Source organism: Ascaphus truei, chromosome 10, assembly GCF_040206685.1.
Source record: "Ascaphus truei isolate aAscTru1 chromosome 10, aAscTru1.hap1, whole genome shotgun sequence".
NCBI classification, from domain to species: Eukaryota; Metazoa; Chordata; class Amphibia; order Anura; family Ascaphidae; genus Ascaphus; species Ascaphus truei.
The window spans coordinates 11,302,251-11,325,979 of NC_134492.1; the positions used below are offsets into that span (position 1 = coordinate 11,302,251).

General features: G+C 41.2%; 1 protein-coding gene across 9 annotated transcripts in view; it reads left to right on the forward strand.

Moving 5' to 3' along the window:
• The window catches only part of NEGR1 (neuronal growth regulator 1), a 379,181-nt gene that overhangs the window by 189,979 nt on the left and 165,473 nt on the right, over nt 1-23,729 (forward strand). For 6 of the 9 annotated variants that reach the window (XM_075615814.1, XM_075615817.1, XM_075615818.1 and 3 more), the window contains exon 4: nt 13,309-13,359. The exons of the other annotated variants lie outside the window; for them this stretch is intronic. In XM_075615814.1, the coding sequence (XP_075471929.1) occupies nt 13,309-13,359 (51 nt within the window). The remainder of the gene's footprint in view (nt 1-13,308; nt 13,360-23,729) is intronic. 9 annotated transcript variants of the gene reach the window in all.

The following is a 23,729-nucleotide window of genomic DNA, read 5'->3' on the forward strand; positions in this document are numbered from 1 at the left end:
CGCTGTCTGTTCCAGTGCATTGTTAGGCCCAGGCCATAGAGGGGTGAGGAGTTCCGAGCCGCGCTGACGCTGAGGCTCGCCTGCTGAAATCTGCGTGATTTCATGCCCATGCAGGCGAGCCAGCGGGCGCGATCGAGAGCGGGGGGAGACTGAGGGAGACGGGGCAGTGATGTCGCTGGGCCAATCGCCTGCGACGCACTGACGTCGACGTCACGGCTCCGACGTCACGGCGCCGTGACTTTGACCCAGCTCCGCGCTGATTGGATGTTTTCAGCCAACAGTGCGCTGAAAAACAGCTTGGCGCTCGGCTGAAAACTCCAGCGCCTCAGCACGCCTGCGGACGCTCGCGTGAGCCCCCTCTAAAGGCATCCTCATTGAGGATGCAAGGGCTCAGAACGGAGCATCTGCACGGCTCAGCATGGCCTGTCCTTCTATGAACTCGGCCTTATTCAGTGAATTGTGATTTGGTTGCATGTTTTTTAGATTTTTTTTCTGGAATACCATTATTCTGGTTTTCTCAAGGTTCACAGAGAGTGTCCAAGTCTGGGTGAATGTTTCTAGTGTCGCCAGTTTCTGTTGGAGACACTGTTCTGTTGGTGACAGCAGGAGAAGATCATCTGCGTATAGTAGAGATTTAATCTTTGTGTCAGCCAAGGGGAGCCCAGGTGCTGAGGACAATTGCAGAGCTGATGCCAGCTCGTTAATGTATATGTTAAAAAGTGTGGGACTCAGGCTGAAGCCCTGTCTAACTCCACGGCCTTGATGGAAGAAGTCTGTCCTTTTGTTATTTACTTTCACACAGCATTTGTTTTCAGAGTACATACTTTTGATGGTGTTGTATGTTCTCCCCCTTATTCCGCTCTCTAGTGTTTTCAGCAATAGACCTGGATGCCAGATGGAGTCGACAGCCTTTTTAAAGTCCACAATATAAGCAAAGATGTTGCCCTTGTTGATGTTTTGAACTTGCTTATTGATCAGGCTGTGTAGCGTGTAGATGTGATCTGTGGTGCGGTGGTTTGGCAGGAAGCCTGTCTGATTCTTACCTAGTACATTCTAGTCCTCAGGAAGGTGAGGATTCTGCTGTTCAAGATGCTGTTGAACAGTTTCCCCAGGGTGCTGCTGACACAGATGCCTCTGTAATTGGATGGGTCCAGCCTGTCTCCTTTCTTGTGGATTGGGGTTATCATTCCTTGGTTCCACAGATCAGGGAAGTAGCCAGTAGTAAGGACCAGGTTAAACATTTTGAGTAGAGCTTCTTGTATCACTGGGTGATTCTCTCTCTCCTCTCTCTCCTCTCTCTCCTCTCTCTCCTCTCTCTCCTCTCTCTCCTCTCTCTCCTCTCTCTCCTCTCTCTCCTCTCTCTCTCCTCTCTCTCTCTCTCTCCTCTACATCCCATGCTATTGACTAAGCATTGGAGGAAACTCTAAGGACACCGTACACAATTGGCCTTGTAGATACCTGCTGTTAGGGTTACCTTCATGTGTTTGCAGCTTGATATGTTTTTGACAAAAGATTGAACTAAATGACCGTTACTTACTTACTTATAAGGAAAAAATAGAAAGTAATCAAATATTGTGTGGTGTTGAATGAGTCACTTTCCCAGTGAGAACAAATACATGTATCAAATATAATACTATGGGACTGGGTTTTGAGCTTGCTAAGATTGTATATGTCTAACATCTGCGCCCTGGTTGGCTGCAGAGTGAGTGTGTACACTCATGTGTTCTCTTTCTTTTATGTACTTTGTTTGAAGTGCTCTTATCACTTTTTAATCCACTTTAAACAAATATTTTATTAATCTATTTAAAAAAACAGATTTGAACATGTAACCCCCTTTCCCCTATGCCTAAGGGAAACCGCGGGCGATTATGTGTACTGCTGTTACCTGTACGCTCACAGGAGGCCTGAGCCTCCTCTAGGGGGAGCCTGGGGGGAGCTCTCTCTCTTTTAGTGCTACGCCTCCACCTATGAGGGTTTGCTGTGTTGGCAGAATGATAATACAATCAGTAATAACAATGTCACACTATATATATATATATATATGTATGTATGTATGTATGTATGTATGTATGTATGTATGTATGTATGTATATATATATATATATATGAACAGAAAAAGAGAGAGAGCGCACGCCCCATAGCATAATACTGCGTAATTTATTATAAAAATGGGGAAGGGATGGAAGGGGGGGGGGGGGGGGAATCGCACTCACAGGATAAAAAATATTAAAATGCAGTTTGTGAATAAATTCACCACCATCCGGTACTGCTGGGCAAGGTCCCTTCACGGTAGCTGTTCCAGATCACCTCCAGATCACCTCCAACTGGATAAGGATGCCTTTGTACCGACTGTGTGCTGATCGAATTCAGCTCTCCACTCCGAATGGCCGCTATTATCTTCCCGCGCTTCGTGTGGCCTCATGCGCGTGCGCAGCGTCTTCATGACGTAATCGCGCTTCCTCAGTCTCCCTGACGCGTTTCGTCACCAATCGGCGACTTTCTCAAAGGGCTGATGGATCATGGGTAAACGTCCTGCCCTTTTATACAGTCAGTCCAATGATTCATAATTACTCGCAGGGGGATGTTTAACCCTTAATTCGCTTTAAGGTTGCTGCTCAGTTAAATGGATACTGCAGATGACTGACAGCAAAAGGGGCAAAATTGGAACCATTTTCTATGGAGATATCACTTACTATGGGAGGATCTAATCACTTAATACATATACAAAACACAATAAACAATAAGTTACATAATTAAAACTACATTGCACTCTAAAAATAAAAACGAATGTAATTCATATGTAGAGAAAAATTAACTGACAGACTACATACAATTATTGGACTGACTGTATAAAAGGGCAGGACGTTTACCCATGATCCATCAGCCCTTTGAGAAAGTCGCCGATTGGTGACGAAACGCGTCAGGGAGACTGAGGAAGCGCGATTACGTCACGAAGACGCTGCGCACGCGCATGAGGCCACACAAAGCGCGGGAAGATAATAGCGGCCATTCGGAGTGGAGAGCTGAATTCGATCAGCACACAGTCGGTACAAAGGCATCCTTATCCGGTTGGAGGTGATCTGGAGGTGATCTGGAACAGCTACCGTGAAGGGACCTTGCCCAGCAGTACCGGATGGTGGTGAATTTATTCACAAACTGCATTTTAATATTTTTTATCCTGTGAGTGCGATTCCCCCCCCCCCCCCCCTTCCATCCCTTCCCCATTTTTATAATAAATTACGCAGTATTATGCTATGGGGCGTGCGCTCTCTCTCTTTTTCTGTTCATAGATATCCGTGGAGGTGGTTTATCCCTTGTGAGAGCAGCAGAAGACCCTGTGCACATATCTTATATCTCCCATTATGGACTGACTATTGAAGACTGGTTGGATTTTTATTACAACTTTACACTTATTTTGCTTCATATTTTCACTTTTCACCTTTTTTAGCACTTTTTGCACATTTTTTTTTATATTTTTATTTTTCAATTTTTTACTCACATTGATGTATTATTCTATGATGTTGTTTTGAGTATATTTGTATATTTAGTTTAGTATTCAAACAGGTGCACCCATATATACATCTTTATTTTTAAACACATTTAGGAATCTTACACACTTTTTATTTACACGATATTAGCACTACAGTTTATTACACAGAGTAATAGAATATTATTTTGGCGCCACAATTTTTTGTTTTTTTATATATATATATATATATATATATATATATATATATATATATATAATTCGTCTTTACTGTAAAAGTATATAGCCACATATCACACTCAATGCAATATACCAACAATATAATGCAATAATACAAAACTCAGAGTGGTTCCCCCAAAGTACTGAAGGTACCTGGAGAAGCTCTAACCCCGGTGTCCACACAAGTAATCCCACCCAAGTGTGAGGTAGCGCTACCCCCAGTGTGATGTGTAGGTGCACGTTGGTATCTTCCTGGTCACAGGCCAGACCAGGGATTAATGAGAGGAGGATGCTTGATCAGGTCCAATGCAGTGGGGCCTCCAACACAACTCACCTCACACCTTACCCAGGCCTGTCCGCTGGCGCAGTAGTGCATGCTGCATCTCTAATGGGGAGAGTCCCTATCTAGGGCCTTCTCTATAATACTGCTCTGTGGTAGGATCAGGGCCTATCTGGGGCCTAGCGGGAATGTACTGGCATAGTCCAGGGAGCTAACTGATCCCTGGACACTACTTTCCTCTTCCTCGGCTCCCACGCGACTCGTTCCCGGGCTCTCCGTCTGCAGAGGAAATCCTGCTCCAAAAGGGCTGCATCATCCCATTGGCTGTGACAGCCCATGTGCTCTATCCCCACCCCTGAGGATTCTGGGACTCATAGTCCCACTTCATTACATGCAGAGCCATTCCAAGATGGCCACCGCTACTTTCTCCTGAGGCTTCTGGGAGTTCTAGTTCTACAATTCCCAAAATGGCCACCAACACTCTCCCCTGGTCCCACGGAGCAACAGAGCAGTTCCCCCTCACCAGAGGTAAGGGAGGGGTACCTCGCTACAAACATTTAAAATGAGTTTGTGTGTTCTGTAGTGTAGCTTTGTTTGATATGGTGCATGTTAGTTGTTTCACTGCATAGTGTCATAAATAAGTTTAAGTCAAGATTTTCCCTGTTTTTTATATATATTTCCAAATATTTTTGACGTGCACACTACTCCCTTTCTCCATTTACATTGTAGAACTGAACTTTGAAAATGTAAATGTTAAATCCATTAACTATTATCACAATACAATGTACATCATTTTTACATTCTAGATATATTATTCTTTGAGTAAAAAAAATGACAATAATGTTGCCAGAGGTAGGGAATGTAGTTTTACAAGTAGTTTAATAACCTTCGTGATTGCATTATAGATTCCAAAAGTATGCTTTAAACTAACATCTAAAAAAAAAAAACATTTTATGGAAAGATTTAGCTCAGCAAATGACAGCAAATTACAATAAGATTTAAGATTGTTCTGAGAACTGTCATGTTAAATGTCATTCAGTTTCCATTATTTTATGAAGTAAGTGTGCTACTTGATGCCGTTTTCAGAAGCCTTTATACATATAGTTTGCCAAGACTATTATGTAGCAATGGACACCTGCAGTGTTTAGCATTACTTGTTTATATAGCTCTGCATTCAGTGTAGGCTTTCATTTTAATCTTACCTTTCTGTTTATGCTATCTATATTCTGTACTTTGAGTGTGCTGTATCCAATGAAGAATAAAAAGTGCTCCCTACACTGGTTACTTAACATTGCACATTTTACACACTATCTTAAAATGATTTGGGAATGCCCCTGCTCCAGTTCTCTGCTCAGTCTGTGAACCTTCTATAACCTTTTCCCACTTATCAAAGCTCGAGAGTATTACTTTTTGTTTCCTGATTCAACTGCAGTCTATGCATTCCCAATTGTAGTCAGACAGCACAAAACCTCCAAAGATATATTGCGCTAATGCATCATCATAGCACTGTCATCCTGACCATATATTAGTGTAATACATCTTCAGAGAACTCGAGTGAACAGGAACAAGTTCTGGAGAAGATTCAATTCAATTACAGAGCCCAAAGATCAGTGAAATAAAGTGCTCCTTGGCCCTTACTTGATATTGCAGTGTACTTTTACCTACTGTAGTTTACACACAATAGGTGACCAAACCTACTACAGCTCAACCCCCTTATAACGCGGTGCTTGGGGTCCATAGAGTCACATCGCGCTATAAGCGGATCGTGGTAGAAATAATGTACAATTGTATGCATTGTGCAATAAAGTCTTTAAGACACCAATAATCGTGTTGTTAAGTATTCATAAATACAAAAATTGGGAGCCACCCTTGCATCGCGTTATAAGCGGATTCGCGTTGTAACGGATCGCTTTATAACGGGGTTGAGCTGTATGTAACATGGACAGCTCTCAATACAGATACATTTTGTAAGTGGTGAAATATTTCCATTAGTGAAACAACATTCTAACATACTGTGCAGTCACCGAACACAATGACCTCACAGATAATCAGTATTTTTATGATTTGTAGTTGTTTGAAAGACAATTGTGGGTTTCTTAGTTACAGCAGGGGGGCTCAATTCCAGCCCTCAAGTCCCCCCAACAGGTCAGGTTTTCAGGATATCCCAGCTTCAGCACAGGTGGCTCAATTAGAGCCACCTGTGCTGAAGCAGGGACTTGATTGAGCCACCTGTGCTGAAGCTGGGATATCCTAAAAACCTGACCTGTTGGGGGGGCTTGAGGACGGGAGTTGAGCACCCCTGGGTTACAGAATTCTTATTTCAAACATTAAGGGGCCTACTCTATAAGCCTTCATAAAAAAATATCGCTAGGACGGTTACGCCGCCATTTTTCTGAGCGTTGCTATAACGGTATCAGAAAGCCTCGATTACCTGCGATAGCAAAATGCCCAAAACTGGCGAGGAGCCGGCGATGGGATGTTCGCCTCCCTCAAAAGGGCTCACGCGGCGACCTGAAGCGATCTGGCCGGCGCATATCTCGCCAGCGATCGCAACATTTTAATAAAAATGTTAATAGCAGTGTAAGTGAGCAGGGGGTCTCTGGAGCAGAACTGCATTGAGTTCAGGTCCGGGGACCCCCTGCTGACCACGATACAGGCCCCGTTATTGGGTGCCGGTATCTCCTATGCAGTTGATTCCCACAGTCACGTGATGCAAGACATTTAAATGCATAGGAGATACCGGCACCCCATAACGGGGCCTGTGTCTCGGTAAGCAAGGGGTCCCCGGACCTCAAATCAACACAGTTCTGCTCCAGAGACCCCCTGCTCATGTACACTAGTGTTAACATTTTAATTAAAACAGCTTCATTGCCTTACCGGATAGACGCTAAGGCAATGAAGGGGTTAAGCCTGAATAGCCTGTTTCTTGGGGCAGAGGGGTGGATGAAGGGGGTAGAAGTCCCAGGGTGGGTGGTTAGGCCTGCCTGAAAGGTTGCGGGAGGAGTTAACCCCTTCACTACAATAGCGGTGGGAACTGCGATGGTAATGAAGAGGTTAACCAGTCCCGCTCTCCTTCCCCCCCCCCCCTCCCCCGGCAGGCCTAAAAACCCACCTTGGGGCTATTACCCCCTTCACCCAATCCCTCTACCCCCAAGAAACAAAAATAAAAACAACAACGCTGCTACCCAATTCCTCTACCCCAGGAGGAGGTGGGTATTAGTGTTGTTGTGTTTTTGAATGTTTATTGTGGGTAGCGAGGATAGGTGAAGTTGCTACTTGGCCCTTGGTGGGTGTTTATACATACCGGGAGGGTATCGTGAGGGGTTAACCCCTTTATTACCTTAGTGGTATTAACCGCAAAGGTAATGAAGGGGATAACTCCACCCGCAAACCCCCCCCCCCCACGCAAGGCCTAAACACCCACCAAGGGCTAAATACCACCTTCACCCACACCCGCTACCCACAATATACATGGCACGGGTAGCTGACAGCGGCTAAGGTAATGAAATTGCCTGTAAATGCATTTTTTTTGCATGGGATTCATGCCGGGGGTCTCCGGTGCTGATATTAATGTGTTTCAGCTTCGGAGACTGGCGGCATCAGTCCGATGCAGGAAAAAAGCATTTATTTTTCTAAGTCCTCTCTCACCGCCTTCTCAGTAGGTTCTCCCCAGCTTCACGTCAACTTTTCCTGGCGTGAGGATTTTGGGAGAAACTCACCATTCTAGAGCCGCGATTAGCGTCGATAAGCTAATCAAAGCTAGCTAGAATTGCACGAGTTTCAAACCCTGCAGATAAGTGGCTTCTCGCCGCTCACACGGCGATGTGTTTTGGACATCAGAAAAAATTGGCGATTCATGCCTTTATCACCCATTTATCGAGGCTTACAGAATAGTAGCAGGCATTTTGGCCGAAAAGGCCTCGATAAGTGGGTTATCGAGGCTTATAGAATTGGCCCCTAAGAGTGACAGCGAATAAAATAAAGTACAAAATAGATTGCTTTAAACCATCTTTCTAAATAGCAGTATGCTTAGATTCTGCCGCAATTCTACTCAAATTCACTGGCTTCTGCACACAGATACTATACCATTAATTAGTACAGTAGGTGAGGATGTGTCTTAAAACTATTACCCGGAAAAAATAGCTTTGTATCAATTGTGTAGAAAATTAGTGTAGCATGTGGTGTGGTGTGATGCAAAGAGAACAAACATTCAAGTCAGAGTAGCACAAAGGAACGGTTTGGGCACATAACAGAAAACAAATAGTGCTTTGATATTTACCGTGATGTATTTTCTTGGATTGGGTAGTTCTGCAGTTCCAGAGCACAAATAACCTGCTGTAGTGAAAAGCATAACACATTGTTTTAATAATGCCTTTGTATGGCTCCACTTACATTTTGGATCCAAACATATTTTTTTATATATATCTAGGAAAGAAACAGCCAAATGTATTTCTGAACATTCCTATTGCATTCAGTGGGAGACATATAGATTTAAAGCTGCAATTATTTTCACAAAGTAACAAAGCTAAAGCATCCCTTTGAAAAACACCCATAGTGTATTCCTTGGACAGATTCAATGACAACATAAAAAAATAGACAATAGTTGTCGAGCAGCTGACGGATATCACTGTTACCTGTACGACATTAGACCACATTCTGCACCTGTCAATACTGCCGTGTGTCACTGAGCAGCTCATTTTCTAGAGATCCTGCACAGAGACCGGAGTCTGTTCTCTGTCCAACCTATTAACACTGTAAACCAAAGCGAGTCCTCTGGGAAAATAAAGATATAAGTATAAATATAGGATGAGTATCTCAGCCGATTCAATGTAACATACTGAACAGTGTGTTGAACTCAATGAATATATATCCATTTTCAACCTCATCTACTATTTAATTGTAACACCAAATAACTGGACCTAAATTATAGTTAATTATTGCGCAATGGAAAATGTATTTTTAAACGATCTCCATTTAAAATAATGACATTTTATGTTTGCTCTTTTGTTCACCGATTTCAAACCCAGAACCGAATGTGCATGAATTAGTTCTGTGCTAAATCTTCATTTCTCCCTTCTATCATTTGACGTATTAAATGTTCTAATAATTTGTTCTGCCTTTCATGTAACATGCACCTGTGTTGCACACATTACATTTCTCCATCTCCAACTCTCAGAACCTTAGACTCCTTACGCAGTGAGGCACGGACAATGATTCAATGCCTTCCGATGATCGGTCCATATAGATGCTTTCATTCACATAGAGCAGGAGTGGCCATCTCCAGTCCTCAAGAGCCACCAATAGGGCAGATTTTAAGGATATTCGTGCTTCAGCACAGGTGGCTCTGTCATTGACAGCCACTGATTGAGCCACCTGTGCTGAAGCAGGGATAGCCTTAAAACCTGACCTGCTAGTAGCCCTTGAGGACTGGAGATGGCCACTCCTGATGTAGGCGACGTAAATTGTTTTTAATAATGTCATTCTTTAAAATAGTTTAAGGGGCTTATTTAATAGCAGCGGATGCAACTAATTTGGTTATTTTTGGCCCAAATTCCCCATAGACTTCAATGAGGAATTTCTGATAAACAGTCTAACCGGCTACTTTGGCTGCGACAGAATAAGCCCCTGAGGCTTTTCAGGTAGATGTTTTTTTCACACTAAAGATGTGTGCATGTGCCTGGTGTGCCTGGTGTGCCTGGTGTGCCTGGTGTGCCTGGTGTGCCTGGTGTGCCTTGTGAACTCTATTTAGAAAGCTGCATATCGGGTAATTCCCCAACTTTCTTGGAAGTCGATAAAGATTTAACAAAGTTTGAGGTTGCTTAAATCTCAGTGTGACACTGAGCCCTATTAATAGTCTTTCAAATGAATGGTATAAGTGTTCAAATACATTTTAAGCAATGGACTTAAACACTTAATCAATAAATAGGATAATGAGTATTGACAATTTTTTTGACAAATTCTTCATGACGTATATTTCACTTTTGTGAATGTACACAAACGTTTTGCACATTTGCCAGTTCAGCATAAAAGGGTTTTCTTTTGCTACATGATTCCTAAAGGAAAACAATCAGATGACAGCTGTCATGTGTAGCCACCCTGTGTACAGTAACTTTAGTTGACAATGTAACACTAAAGGCTGAGATTATAGTGCGTGCTTCAGCACGTGCGCGCATGGCGTGGCGCGCGCCCGTCGCTCAAGCGTTTTCTGCACATACTATTTCCGGCGGTGGACAGGCGCGGCGGAGGTGTGGCTGTGACATCACAAAGCTGGTTCGCCATGATTGGCTGAATCGCTCACGTGACGTGGCCGTCGCTTAAAAAGACAAATTCTGTGTGTCTTTTCAAAACCCGGTCATGCATGCGCGCGCACTCGGGGCGTCCTCTAACGGATCCTGCAATGTGTACCTGTTGTGTGCGCGCCATCGTACAGAGTATAATCGCTGCCTTAGACAAACTGGTTTGGAAAATTTTCTCGTGGCATATATTGTAAGTATTATTTTATTGCGCTAAAATACCATTTTATACCATTTATTGCAATGGGCTCACTACTTGTCCCCAATAGGATTTTGTGCTGTGGCAATGTTATTGTGACATTTTGGAGTGCAAACTTCAGATAATAGCTACGTCAGAAGGTATGAGCAGGGCCGCCGGCAGGTGGGGGGGGGGGGAACCGGGACAAGTGTCCTGGGCCCGGTGGCTGCAGGGGGCCTGGTCGGTGTTGGAAGTTGGGCCCAGCTAGAGGTGCGGCTGGCTGCCGGGTCTTTGGTTGCTGCCGCCCCTGGCTCTCCCATGCGCCGGGCCCCATCTCATGGGTAGAGAAATACCTGCAAATGGGGGGGGGGGGGAATAGAGGAAAGGGGCTTGCAAGGCTGCTGACACGGGGGGAGGGGGCGGTCCAAACTGTAGCCATGGGTATTCTCTCAGCGGCCTTGGGTATGGGCACGGTGCCCTGGCATGATTCCACTTTACAGACTTTGACTAACTTTGACTATAATTGTAAAGATGTATTTTTAGATTTAATGAACAATAGTTTTCATTGGCATACTTAATTTTCTTTTTTAGTTGTGTTTTACATAACTAACTGAACTATGAAAATGTATCTTTTGCCAATGCAGTGTGACTGACATGTTTGTAGTTTATAGCAAGTCACAGGTTAGGCGTACGCACTGTTTTTATTCACAATACTGTATGTAAACATCACAAATTCGGCCAAGTCCCATGACTGTTGCAACCAAAAAAAAAATTATATATACCCTATTTCCTCGATTCTAAGACGCACCTTTTTTCCGATTTTCACATGTCTGAAATCGGGGCGCGTCTTAGAAACGATGTATTAAAAAAATAAAAAAAACAAATAGTGTCTACAGTACTTGCTCCCTCTTTTCACTTACCATGTTTCAGGAGAGGTCCCATATCAGCAGAGGACGCAGCGGGTGGTGGCGGCAGGAGAGGTCCCACGTCTGCAGATGATTGAATATGGAAAGGCGGCGGGAGTGCGGCGGCTACGGCAGGACAGGTCACAAGTCTGCAGGGGAATGAAGATAAGAAGACAGTGGGCGTGCGGTAGCGGCAGGAGATCATAATAGCAGGAGAGCTGAGCAGGAGCAGAGCGGCATAGGGGAACGGCTTGGGAGATGCACACTGTAACCGGAAGTCAGACATCGGTCAACTTCCGATGTTACGGTGTGAACCTCCAAAGCCATTCCCCCATTCCGCTCTGCTCCTGCTCAGCTCTCCTGCTATTATGACCTGTCCTGCCGCCGCACTCCAGCCCGCTGTCCATCTTCAACCATCTGCAGACGTGGGACCTCTCCTGCCGCCGCCGCCCGCTTCATCCTCCGCTGACATGGGACCTCTCCTGCAACATGGTAAGTGAAAAAGTAAATTTTGTTCGATTGTATGGGTCAAATCGATGGTGCGTCTTACAATTGATGGCGTCTTACAATCGAGGAAATACTGTATATATATATTTTTTTTAACAGAAAATATACCAAAGAAGAAAACAGAAGTGGAACGTACAAAATGAAACCCCACCTATTGCCTATACAGTATAACTTCTTCCTTCCTAAGAAGTACTATAATGGCAGCCATTATTTATTTATACCAGTGGTCTCCAAACTTTTCAGTACGGGGGACACATCGTAAATTCTACACATTTTCGCGGGCCAAAGAAAAAAAATATTTTTTATAATTTTTATATATTTATATATTTTATAAATGAATAAGTTTTATTTGGATATTTTTGGGGTAGTCAGCATGATATGATTCAGAACAAAAGAGAAATGGTACTATTACAAAGAAAGGATGCCGTGCTTACACTGGGAAATTATATATAATGGGCAAAAATATACATATTTCATGTTGCTGCAGGCCGGATTAAATCTTGTGGGGGGCCTGATGTGGCCCCCGGGCCGTAGTTTGGAGACCCCCAATTTATATCATGATAATCTGAGGGGAGGCCATTGGTAAACATTATTTATTTGAGGAAAATAAATAATGAGATGTTTATTTTAGTAATTCTGTTTCCTCATCTGAACTGAGCCATCCAATCTATCAATTCTTAATATAACACCAGAATGTGGTCTTTTCCCACTGGACTCTGGAGTGGACATTGATTGTGCTGAGGAAGCAAAGTACAACTCTTGGTCTCTTGGAATCACCTTTGTGGTAAACGTTGCACAGGTTCCCTGTTTCAGTTGAAACAGTGACATATTAAAGTCATTTGTTTGTCATTAGATAGCTTTTTCCAACACATTTTGTTGTTGTGCCCCAAGTCTTTCTTCAAACACAAACATAATTAAGTCCCCTGTGCCTGAAAACTAGGAATCCATCAACCAGTGCCAAATGTCTGAAGCATACACTTTCCAAGGCTGCGGTATCTGGAAGTGATCAGCAAATTAGAATGGTATTCTGCAAAATGTTACTTTAAATAGTTGAATAGGAATGCATGAATAAGAGACCTGGGCTGCACAGAAATTATTGTAATTGAATTCTAATATTGTTCCACTCCTCCCCATTCCCCCTCACTTACTGTGCCATTGTACCCGATACCCCCATCTCTTCATAGAATACATTTGAGATTAAAAGAAAACTATCTTTTAATGTCATGCAAATGGCCATTCGTCTTGCAGCCAAATATGGGCAGTATTCAATAAACTCTGATAAGTAGTTTCATTGATAACCACTGGTTTTCCCTTAGTGATAATGCTGTGAAAATGGAGTTTTTATCACTTGACTGTTTCTGCAACATTGGTGTCGTTTGTGATACAAATGCTTTTTTTATACAACTCACTACCACTTTTCTCGCTTTTCTATCCCTCAGCATCGGTGACGAGGGTGCCAGGTGGCTTCTCCAAAAATACTGCACACAATGGTAAAGGATGCAATGCACACAATACACCCCCCCACACACACACCTCACCGCTCCATGCTGTTTCCTCCTCTCCTTAGCCCCACTGCCAGGCTCCTGACACCTCCTCCTTTTTGACTGCATTACCCAGCAGCAGCCAATCGGGATGGGAGACGCTGTTCAGTCCCCTAGTAACAGCCCTGCTCTCTCCCTGCTCAGGGTTATCCCGCGGCCCCCCAAGCCGGTCAGGTCACTATGTCATGAGAGGAAATACTGAACACAAACATGTACAGTATTACCTTTAATTTTTTACTTAATTGTGTGTCCAAATACAGGACAGTCCGGTTCAATACTGGACACCTGGCAACTCAATGTTTGACTGATTTTCTAATCTTCCAGTAATTTTTTTGAAGGAACATAGGGCCTCATGCACTAAACGCCGAAAAAATGCATTCGCCAACTGTTCCCGATCGGCATGATTTTGCCGATTTTCCCTCGCCGTATGCAATAAGGGCCGAATCCCTGGTGAATCAAGCCGAAAACATTTGGTCCCACTATGGCGATGATTTGCCGATCACACACAGGTGTATCGGCGAGCATGGCGAGGGCGTGTTATGTTCGCCAATTGAACTTCTTTGTGAATCTGGCGATGCAAGCATGTTCTTGATTGAGCGGTCCATTTAAAGGTAGCGTGTATTTCTATTCATTCTCTGTGTTGTTGGGAGAGAGACACACACAGAGCTGGGTGATTTGCATATTTGATATTGAGAGAGAGAGAGTTGCGGTGTATTGTGATTGGTTTGTCCTGTGTTGTTTTGTTAACATCTTTTTGTTGTTGTCAGTTTGTAAGTGTTGAGTGCGATTGTGTTTACATTTCTTTCCTGTTTTTTGTGAGTGCTATAGGTATGGCCGAGAAGCGTGGGAGGAGTGATGCTGGTGTGAGTGGTACTGGTAGTCATGTGAGTACGCGTCTGAGTGAACGTGGGAGTCAGGGGAGTGGTGTTGCTGTGAGTGCTAGTGGTGTTGCTGTGAGTGCGAGTGTTGGTGGTGGTGGGGTGTCTGGTGGTGGGGTGTCTGTTGGTGGTGGTGTGGTGTCTGGTGGTGGGGTGTCTGTTGGTGGTGGTGTGGTGTCTGGTGGTGGTGGTGGGGGGGTGCCTGGTGGTGTAGCGCTTTTGGAGTCTCTTCCTTTGGAAGAAGGAGAGTCCAGTCAGCAGCAGCCAAGCTCTGTGGCTGAACGTGGTCAGAAGAAATGTGTGGAGCGGCCACGTAATCCTCGTTTCAATGAAGAGGAAAACACAGTTCTTATGACAGGGATTTTGGAGCGCTATGACCATCTGTATGGCCATTTATTAGGTAAGTCAATCTTTGCATTGATTGTTCCCAAACTTTTTCTCGTATCTGATGTCACGTGTGTTAATAGACAACTAATAATATGTAATATCATCAATTATAGTAGATTGTTACACACATAATCCTTCATAGTTTACACCGAACCTAATAATCCTTAAAATGTGATTTTATAGGTTCATTGAACATTCACGCAAGATTCCTTAGCTTTGTATGTCTCCACATAAATGTAATACTCATCTGCTACACATATTCACATAAACCAGCATGTTATCTATCTCTTTCAACAATTAGCACATTTTTTATGTATTCGTCATTAAATTAAATATTAACTTAATATAATTGTTATGTATTTCAAGGACGGACAAGTTCAGCCGTGAAGAAAGAAATGTGGGACCAAATTACAGTGGCTGTGTCTGCGTGTGGGAATCGTGTCAGGAGCCAGACGAACTGTAGGAAGAGATTTGATGATATCAAGGCGAATCTAAAAAAAAAAATCAAAGCACAACAGATGCATGCTTCTGGCTCTGGAGGCGGCCCGCTAGCACCAGCTCTAACATTAACTCCATTGAAGGAGCAGATGCGTGAAAAATTTCTTCCGGTCGTCGTGGAGGGTTTGCCAGGGGACCGAGATATCGGAATCTATCAACATCAATTCCCACCAGGTGACAAATCTTACTGTACTAAACGTGTCGTATCAAAATGTTAACATCAAATTTCCCACCAAAATTTTATACCTTTATTAATAGATTTCCACGAAGGAGAGTTGGAGCACTACTACACAAAAATAAACTGCTAGAGAGTGTGTCCCAAAAATAAAGGTTTATTGGGTCAGAGCATGGCAACAAAGAAAAAAATGAGCCCTCAGGCCCCCACCGACATGTTTCGAGCTTCCGCTCTTTCTCAAGGTGTACTTTTTTCTTTTGTACCTTTATTAATACAAAACCTCTCTCTCTGTAAATATAAATATATATATATATCAGCTTGGTGATGACACTTCATATATATTTATATATATATATATATATATATATATATATATATATATATATATATATATATATATATACATACATACATATATATACATATATATATACATATATAGATAGATAGATAGATAGATAGATAGATAGATAGATAGATAGATAGATAGATAGATAGATAGATAGATAGATAGATAGATATAGCTTGATATTATATAGATAGATATTATATGTGTATGCTCATTTGCATGTATTGGCTCTGCAATCCTGCCTTACACCATTTTGAGCACGCACACACTACTTGAACAGCAGGAAGGGATTATGTGTAATGATATTCAAAATAGCACACACTGCATCTATTATTTTACAAACCATTCCACATCTTTCACCTATAGGTTTAAACTTCAAGTATGGTCACAGCTTCGATCACACACAGGGTTAACATGCATACCCACTAAACACACGAGAAGTTATCGTTTATGACATTAATTTGTGTCATCACTGTGTTCTTGATAATAGTGTGTATGTTATCCAAAAAACATAATTCACTATTTGATGTATCTGTCGATCTATATATTTATATAATATATGTATATATTTGTGTATCTATGTAATACCTCTAAACAGGCCCTTACTGCATATTAAAGTCCTGGCTGGAATATTCTCAAGTGAAAGGCGACATTATGAAATTTCACACACAGATTCCCTAATTGGTTATTAATGCTCTGTTTGTGGTTCATGTTGCCTCATGTGAGCATAAATACCAACATGTATCATATAGAATGAAATTGTGTTCATATATAGATCACTTTATATTGTAATTATGCTCATGTAGCTGTGTGTTAAAAAAAACTTCAACTAATATGTAATCATAGCATAGAGGTGAACAGAGGGGGTTGTGGGGGGAAAAGAGGCAGCTCGTGGGGTCATGGTGGGGTGAAGTGTTGGAGGAGAGGGTAGAGCTGGTAGAAGCTGACAATGTGAAGCTAAGTTCATGACAGTAATTTGAAATGCTAATTATATCACTCCTTTAACCAACCATTACACTATATATTACAACGTAGCTTAGTCATTAGTGTTTGAAATAACTATTGTAACGTTACTGATACGCCACCTTCTCACACCAGTAGCATCTGTGAGCGACACACTGCATGTGGTGCTGAGTTTCACCCACATTCCGCGCCAACCCTGCTTCTCCTACATTTTGATACTCATTTTTAATAAATATCGTACAATGTTAAACAATTATGTGCAGAATTGTAAGCATAGGGTATTGTTTTCATTCATGTCAGTGATGTCACTTATTGTAGCTCTAATAATGGCTCACATATGCAGTGTATGTAGAACACACCTGTGAATAGTAGTACACATACCTTCATACATATCTGCATTAACATTCTATGTAAGTTGTATGCTGTTCAAAATATGTATCTTCATCATGTTAACATGTACATTTGGGTTAAGATGGATAATGTACAGATCCACCTAAGCATTTGATTTTTGTATCGTTAATTAATGATGATATTTTTACATCAGTACTCCCACTACAGATACTGTCATGTGTACATAATTCACATAAAGTAACTTTCTGATGTTTTTCTTCTATATAGTTGCTCTGCCAGCTCCTGTGTCACCTGTGCCAGCTCCTCGGTCCCCTGTGCCAGCTCCTGTGTCACCTGTGCCAGCTCAGACAGAACATGTGTCCTCACCTGCCTCATCAATGTCATCAGCAAGAATGGAAGGTGAGTGTTTGACGTACACACCATATAATGTGTACATTGCCATGGCTAATTACATTGTTTCAAAGATGTGAGTTTCACATGTGATGAACTTATGAATAGTTAATGACACAGAGGAGATGTACGGTTTCATTACACAACATGTATTGTGTGCGTTTTCAAGTAGCAACTCGGAGTTGTGATGTAACAACAATCTTTCATTCATTCATCATTCACACGTAATTGTGGGCAAAATATTACAATTTATATTGTACATAAATTTAACATAATATGTCAACATTTAATGTGTTCCACTATCAGAACAACTATCATTATTGCATAAAACAATGTTAATGTTCCATGTGAGTTGATCATTTATGTTTTTATTTTTAGAACCAGATGTTTACGATCACGGACAAATTGACTCAAGTGACCATGAAGTTATTGAAGTTATTGACACTCCTGGATTAACACAGCATTCAAGTCCTCCTGCTCGTGACACTTTCTCAGCTTCGGAAGAATGAATCTTGGGTGAAGAAAATCGTCGCCATTCAGAAATGATCTCACTGCATGAAAGGATGATGTCACTGCATGAAAGGATGCATGAAAGGATGATATCAGAAATGACACAAATAAAAAATGTCATCATACAAGTTCCTAAAGAACTCCAAAATCTGAACCACACATTACAAGCACTAGTTCTGAATGTAAGCCAAGCCAATCAGTTTAGGAGTACAGCAAGAGAGCACGAATTTCAGTATAACCCCTCAGGGGATGGATCTTTACGTGGTGGTATTTTTTCTCCAGACCCATCAGTTCTTCATTCCCCACTTCAGGATGGTTCTGGTACACTTGATGTCACTTCTGTGCAGGTCCCTGTCAACATCCAACCGTTTACATCATCTGTTCCAAATATTGAACCGACACCTACAAATCACCAGCTTTTGGAAGAAGACAAAAACACACACACAAGAAACTGCTCCACCAGTGTTGCAATGTATTTTAAGTGCTGAACCAGTGCCACAGCCCACACCAAGTGCACCTGAACCAGTGCCACAGCCCACACCAAGTGCCCCTCCACCAGTGCCACAGCCCACACCAAGTGCACCTGAATCAGTGCCACAGCCCACAACAAGTGCACCTCAACCAGTACCACAGCCCACACCAAGTGCCCCGCAACCAGTGCCACAGCCCACAACAAGTGCACCTGAACCAGTGCCACAGCCCACACCAAGTGCCCCTCAACCAGTGCCACAGCCCACACCAAGTGCCCCTCAACCAGTGCAACAGCCCACAATAAGTGCACCTGAACCAGTGACACAGCCCACAACAAGTGCTACAGTGAAGCCGAGAGTACTTGGCACAGAGAGAAGGCAATCACAACAGCCAACAAGCAGGCCTGTGACTCGCTCTCAAAAGTCAAAACCTAAATAAATAACAACCTTCACTAAACTATTTTGTGATGTTGTGGTTTTTAGTGCATACTCTTTCATGCATAGTGTATGTATGATCATGTAGAGATGGTTGCAAACATTCAAGTATGTCCTTGTACACATATGAATGTTTACAAATGCTCATTCACTGAATTATTTAAGGCATGTTTGAGAACATATTATAAACAATTATTAATCAGTTGGTTAGTGAAAAGACATTAGGCCAAAACTTGCATTTAAATGTAATATGACATTCACTTAGGTCAAGTTAAGTGTAAGATTTTACACCTTGAGTATTGCAATGTTTAGTGTCATGTTATGACAGTTTGTTTTATATACAACATAATTACATTAACCATATCACATTACCTACTGTTTCATGTAATGTGTTATTGTGTATTGAGCCTCTTAAGAAATGTACTTACCATGATCTTCATTCATACTTCATCATGTTTACATGTTATCATGTATGAAATAATTGAAGAGCAATTAATATGTAAGTGTGTATGAATATATATTTTGTCTGTGTGTGTGTGTGTGTGTGTATGTATGTATGTATGTATGTATGTATGTATGTATGTATGTATGTATGTATATATATATATATATATATATATATATCTATATATATATATATATATAGATATATATATATATATATATATATATATAGGTACACACATATACTCTCTCTGTATCTCTATATCTATATATACACACATACACACACACACACACACACACACACACACACACACACAGTCTCTCTCTCTGTGTGTGTGTAAATACTGAGATATCTCTCTCTCTCTCTCTCTCTCTATAGAGATATAGACATATAGATAGATATACAGATATATATATATATATATATATAGATATATAGATACATTGAGAGACAGTGTATGTATCTATCAGGCCTGCAAACAGTCACAAGAAACTGTATGGTGCTCCAACATGAACCACTGGCTAAATAGCCCAAGACTATACGCATATAAATTGTGTCCCTGGAGGTCCCAGACAGTCCAGACCAAAATACTCCAACCCTTGCAATAAACCACTTCCACTAGATACCGATTAGCTGGAAAAGATCCCACTGCAATGATGTGGGACCTTCACTGGCTAGTGACCAGACATAAATATCGGTTGGGTAAGTATAGGTGTATACTAATAAACAGGTTGGAGTGACTCACATTTGTAGGGTCTTTTGTGGGAATTCCTCCATGGGTGCGTGCTGCCGTTACTCCACAAGACCGGACATCCAAACGAAGGAGAGATGGAGCACATTGAGAAAGAGCCACCGGCTCGAAACGTGTTGGTGGGGGCCTGAGGGCTCCGTTTTTTGTATTTTTGCACTGATCCAATAAACTAACTTTTTTTATCTGGGTCCCACTCTCCTAGTAGTTCATTTTGTTTTTAGCTGTGCTCCATCTCTCCTTCGTTTGGATCTATCAGGCCTGCAGAACTCCAGACCTTGATGGCTGCAAACAGGCCTTGTTTTCAAGATATCCCCACTTCAGCACAGCTGGCTCAATTATTTGCTCAGTATGATTTATCCACTAAATGTTCCAGCTGTGTTGTAGTTGGAACATCATGAAAACATGGCCTGTTTGCAGCCATGTGTGTTTGCAGCCATGTGTGTATCTATCTATATATATATATATATATATATATATATATATATATATATATATATATATATATGTGTGTGTGTGTGTGTATATATATATATGTGTATATATAGAGATATAATGTGTGTATATCTAAATGTTTTGAGGTCTATGTAGAAATATGTAGATCTTATCAATGTTGATGAGTTAAAACACATTGTTATTGTAATTAAATTAAGCAACTTGTTTTTGCCATTATCATTGAATAAGCATAAACTACAGTTTCGTTTCATGTGAAAATACGGTATCTTTAAAGAATTATCTCAGCCAATTATTGCAACTATTTTCTTGTGGGAGAAGAACCAGCCATATAAATGCTCGCTTGTATTGTAACCTTGAAAAATACCGCAAAGATAAAATGTAACGATTCTCACATTCATCTAACATGCTTATGCGTTACACTTCCACACTGTTCACTCGAACGGAGAAGAAGACATGGCACTTGCATCTACATTGCCACGAAAATCATACAAGTTTATGATTTATGAAGCCATCGAGTCAAAGATAGATAAAAAGGCTACAGTCAGTGAAATCTATGCCTTTATCAGGGAAACATATCCAGACTTCAAAGAAGCAGCCAATCAAAGAAATTGGAAAACTTCTGTACTTTTCACTTTATCCGCAAATGAATGTTTTGAGTGTGTACCTCATCAACAAGGTGAACAATACAGCTGCTGGCATGTTGCTCCCTCATTTAAAATTACCATGGAACATGGAACATATCTTCTGCTAAATAGCCTATTCTTGCCTACTAGCAGTAACATTGAACGCTCACAGACTGTGACGTCTGCTGTCATACCTGCACCGTCCCTTCAACAAGACGAGATGCAAGATGGACATAACTTCTACGATATTTGTCCAAACTTACATGCACAATACGAGTGTTTGGATGAAAACAACGAAGATTTGTACCTACCTCCGGCCGTCTTGTTTCAACAACCCACTGCGGATCCATATGACGGGGTCACGGAGATGTGTATGAATCAAGATGCAACGATTGACTCAACCATGGCTGATGCGGCTGTGCAACACTGGAGCGATGTGTGCGAGCAAATTGAGTTCTGATTTCTACAATAATGGTAAATAAAAATGTAATTATGCTTTTAGATTAATAATATATGTTAAAAATATGACAGCATCATCTGCATAATATACACAATGTTGTAGCCAAATGACTGGATAAAGCGTTAAATTGCAGACATGCTTACATATATACAGTAGCTAAATATAATAAGTCTTATAACAAATGACTACATTAACATCCATGAGTAAACATTGGTGCCGGAGTCATTATGAACTCATTATAATTGTGTTAAAATCTAATGTTAGAACTGTTACAGTAACTGTAACACACACACACACTTCATTGTTTAACATTCAACATATGAAAACAATGTACGTGTCGCCGACATGTGACGTAGGTATGTGCTCATGTCCCAATGCGTCCTAACAACGTTTACCGATGCGCCGCCCCCCCCCACCTGACGTGTGCACGTGTCACAGTATTGGCTGTGACAGTAGCTTATTGTTACGGTCAGTGCAGTCTGTCATGCGCGCACGCTGGTTGGGCGGTGCGTGCACAGCGCTGTAGGCCAATGTTCATTCAGTGGGAGGGGTGTTTGCGTGAATTTCATGGTGCGTGAACATGACCTCACGCGTCTTGTTTACGCTCATTGGTTGAGCGTCCGGGTTGGGCGTGGACACACGTCAGTTGTCAATGTTAATATATGTACGTCTGTATAAGTGCATTTGCTTATCTTCCATATATGTAGCTTACGCGATCATATGCGTAGTGCTAGCAGCAGCAGCAGCAGCAGCAGCATGGAGGGACATGTCTTGTACGCACAGCGTACACATTGTCTTGCGCATGCGCTAATACTTAGTCCACAGATTAGTGACGTGCGCGCAACACACGTTGTGCGCGCACATTATTATGTATTTAGGACCTGGAAGTCACATATCAGTAGTAATGCGAACACCGGCATTTTAAACATACAATTCTTCTGGCTGATTTTTTATCCTTGCTGTTGAAACATATATGTAACTTCTGCGTGAATATCGCCAATCATATTTAGATGTGTTAAGCGTTATGATGATGAAAGATAGATACATGTGCAATGTTTCAACAAAATGTGTTTGCTTTATTTCACAGATGTCGGTTATGAATACATGGGACCAATGTATGATTTGAGATGGACAAATCATAATATTACCTGAGTGTGACGCGTCTAGACAATCAATTATAATCAATATGTAACAATGCTTGAAAACAGTTTTGCACTGATTACGAATATACAATTTAAGTAGCCTTGTGTGGAATTTTTAACTAAACACTTAATTTTCATGATTATGTTGATAACCAATAAACAATAAAATTATATTTACATATAAAAAATATTTGATAACATAATAAGTATTGTAATGTCATGTGATATGTTCAAGCAACATTATCACTATTATAACACAATTATCTACTATATATTGTAATCTGTTATGTTAAATGTAAAATCATCTAAATGTAACTTTATAACTCGGAAACATTGTATATTTCAAAGTACCACACGGGTATATAGGAAAAACTGCTCACCTATGAAATTGAATGACCTAGTTTAAAAATGGTAGGTGCAGGGGAGTTCTGAGTTTACACTGTCAATCAAATATTTCAAAGTACACAATGACAATAGTGACCTTATTTAGAAAAACATGTGGTGGAAATATAATATTATGACCTACATTTTAGTGCCAACATAACATGCATTAGGTCATTAATGTTATGTATACATGATTAACACATTAACATTTGAGTTTACATTTAAAAGAAACGATGAACAATACTTTAGTGTAATTATTACACGTTAAACACATACATAGCTAAGTGAAGGCTAGGATGTTTTGACTCAATAATGTATGTAAATATTGATTGCTTTATAAATACATGCATTACACATAAACACTGAAACACATAAACACACACACACACACACACACACACACACACACACACACACACACACACACACACACACACACACACACACACACACACACACACACACACACACACACACACACACAAACACATTCAATTTGGATGAAATGTGTGCGTAGCAATATTTAAACGTCATTAATGTTACTATGTTTACAGTTGTTATAAAGGATCATTATTCATAAGTAGATTTGATCAAATAAATATGTTGTGGATAACATTATCATTGTGTTTACGAAGCAATCAAAATATGTGAA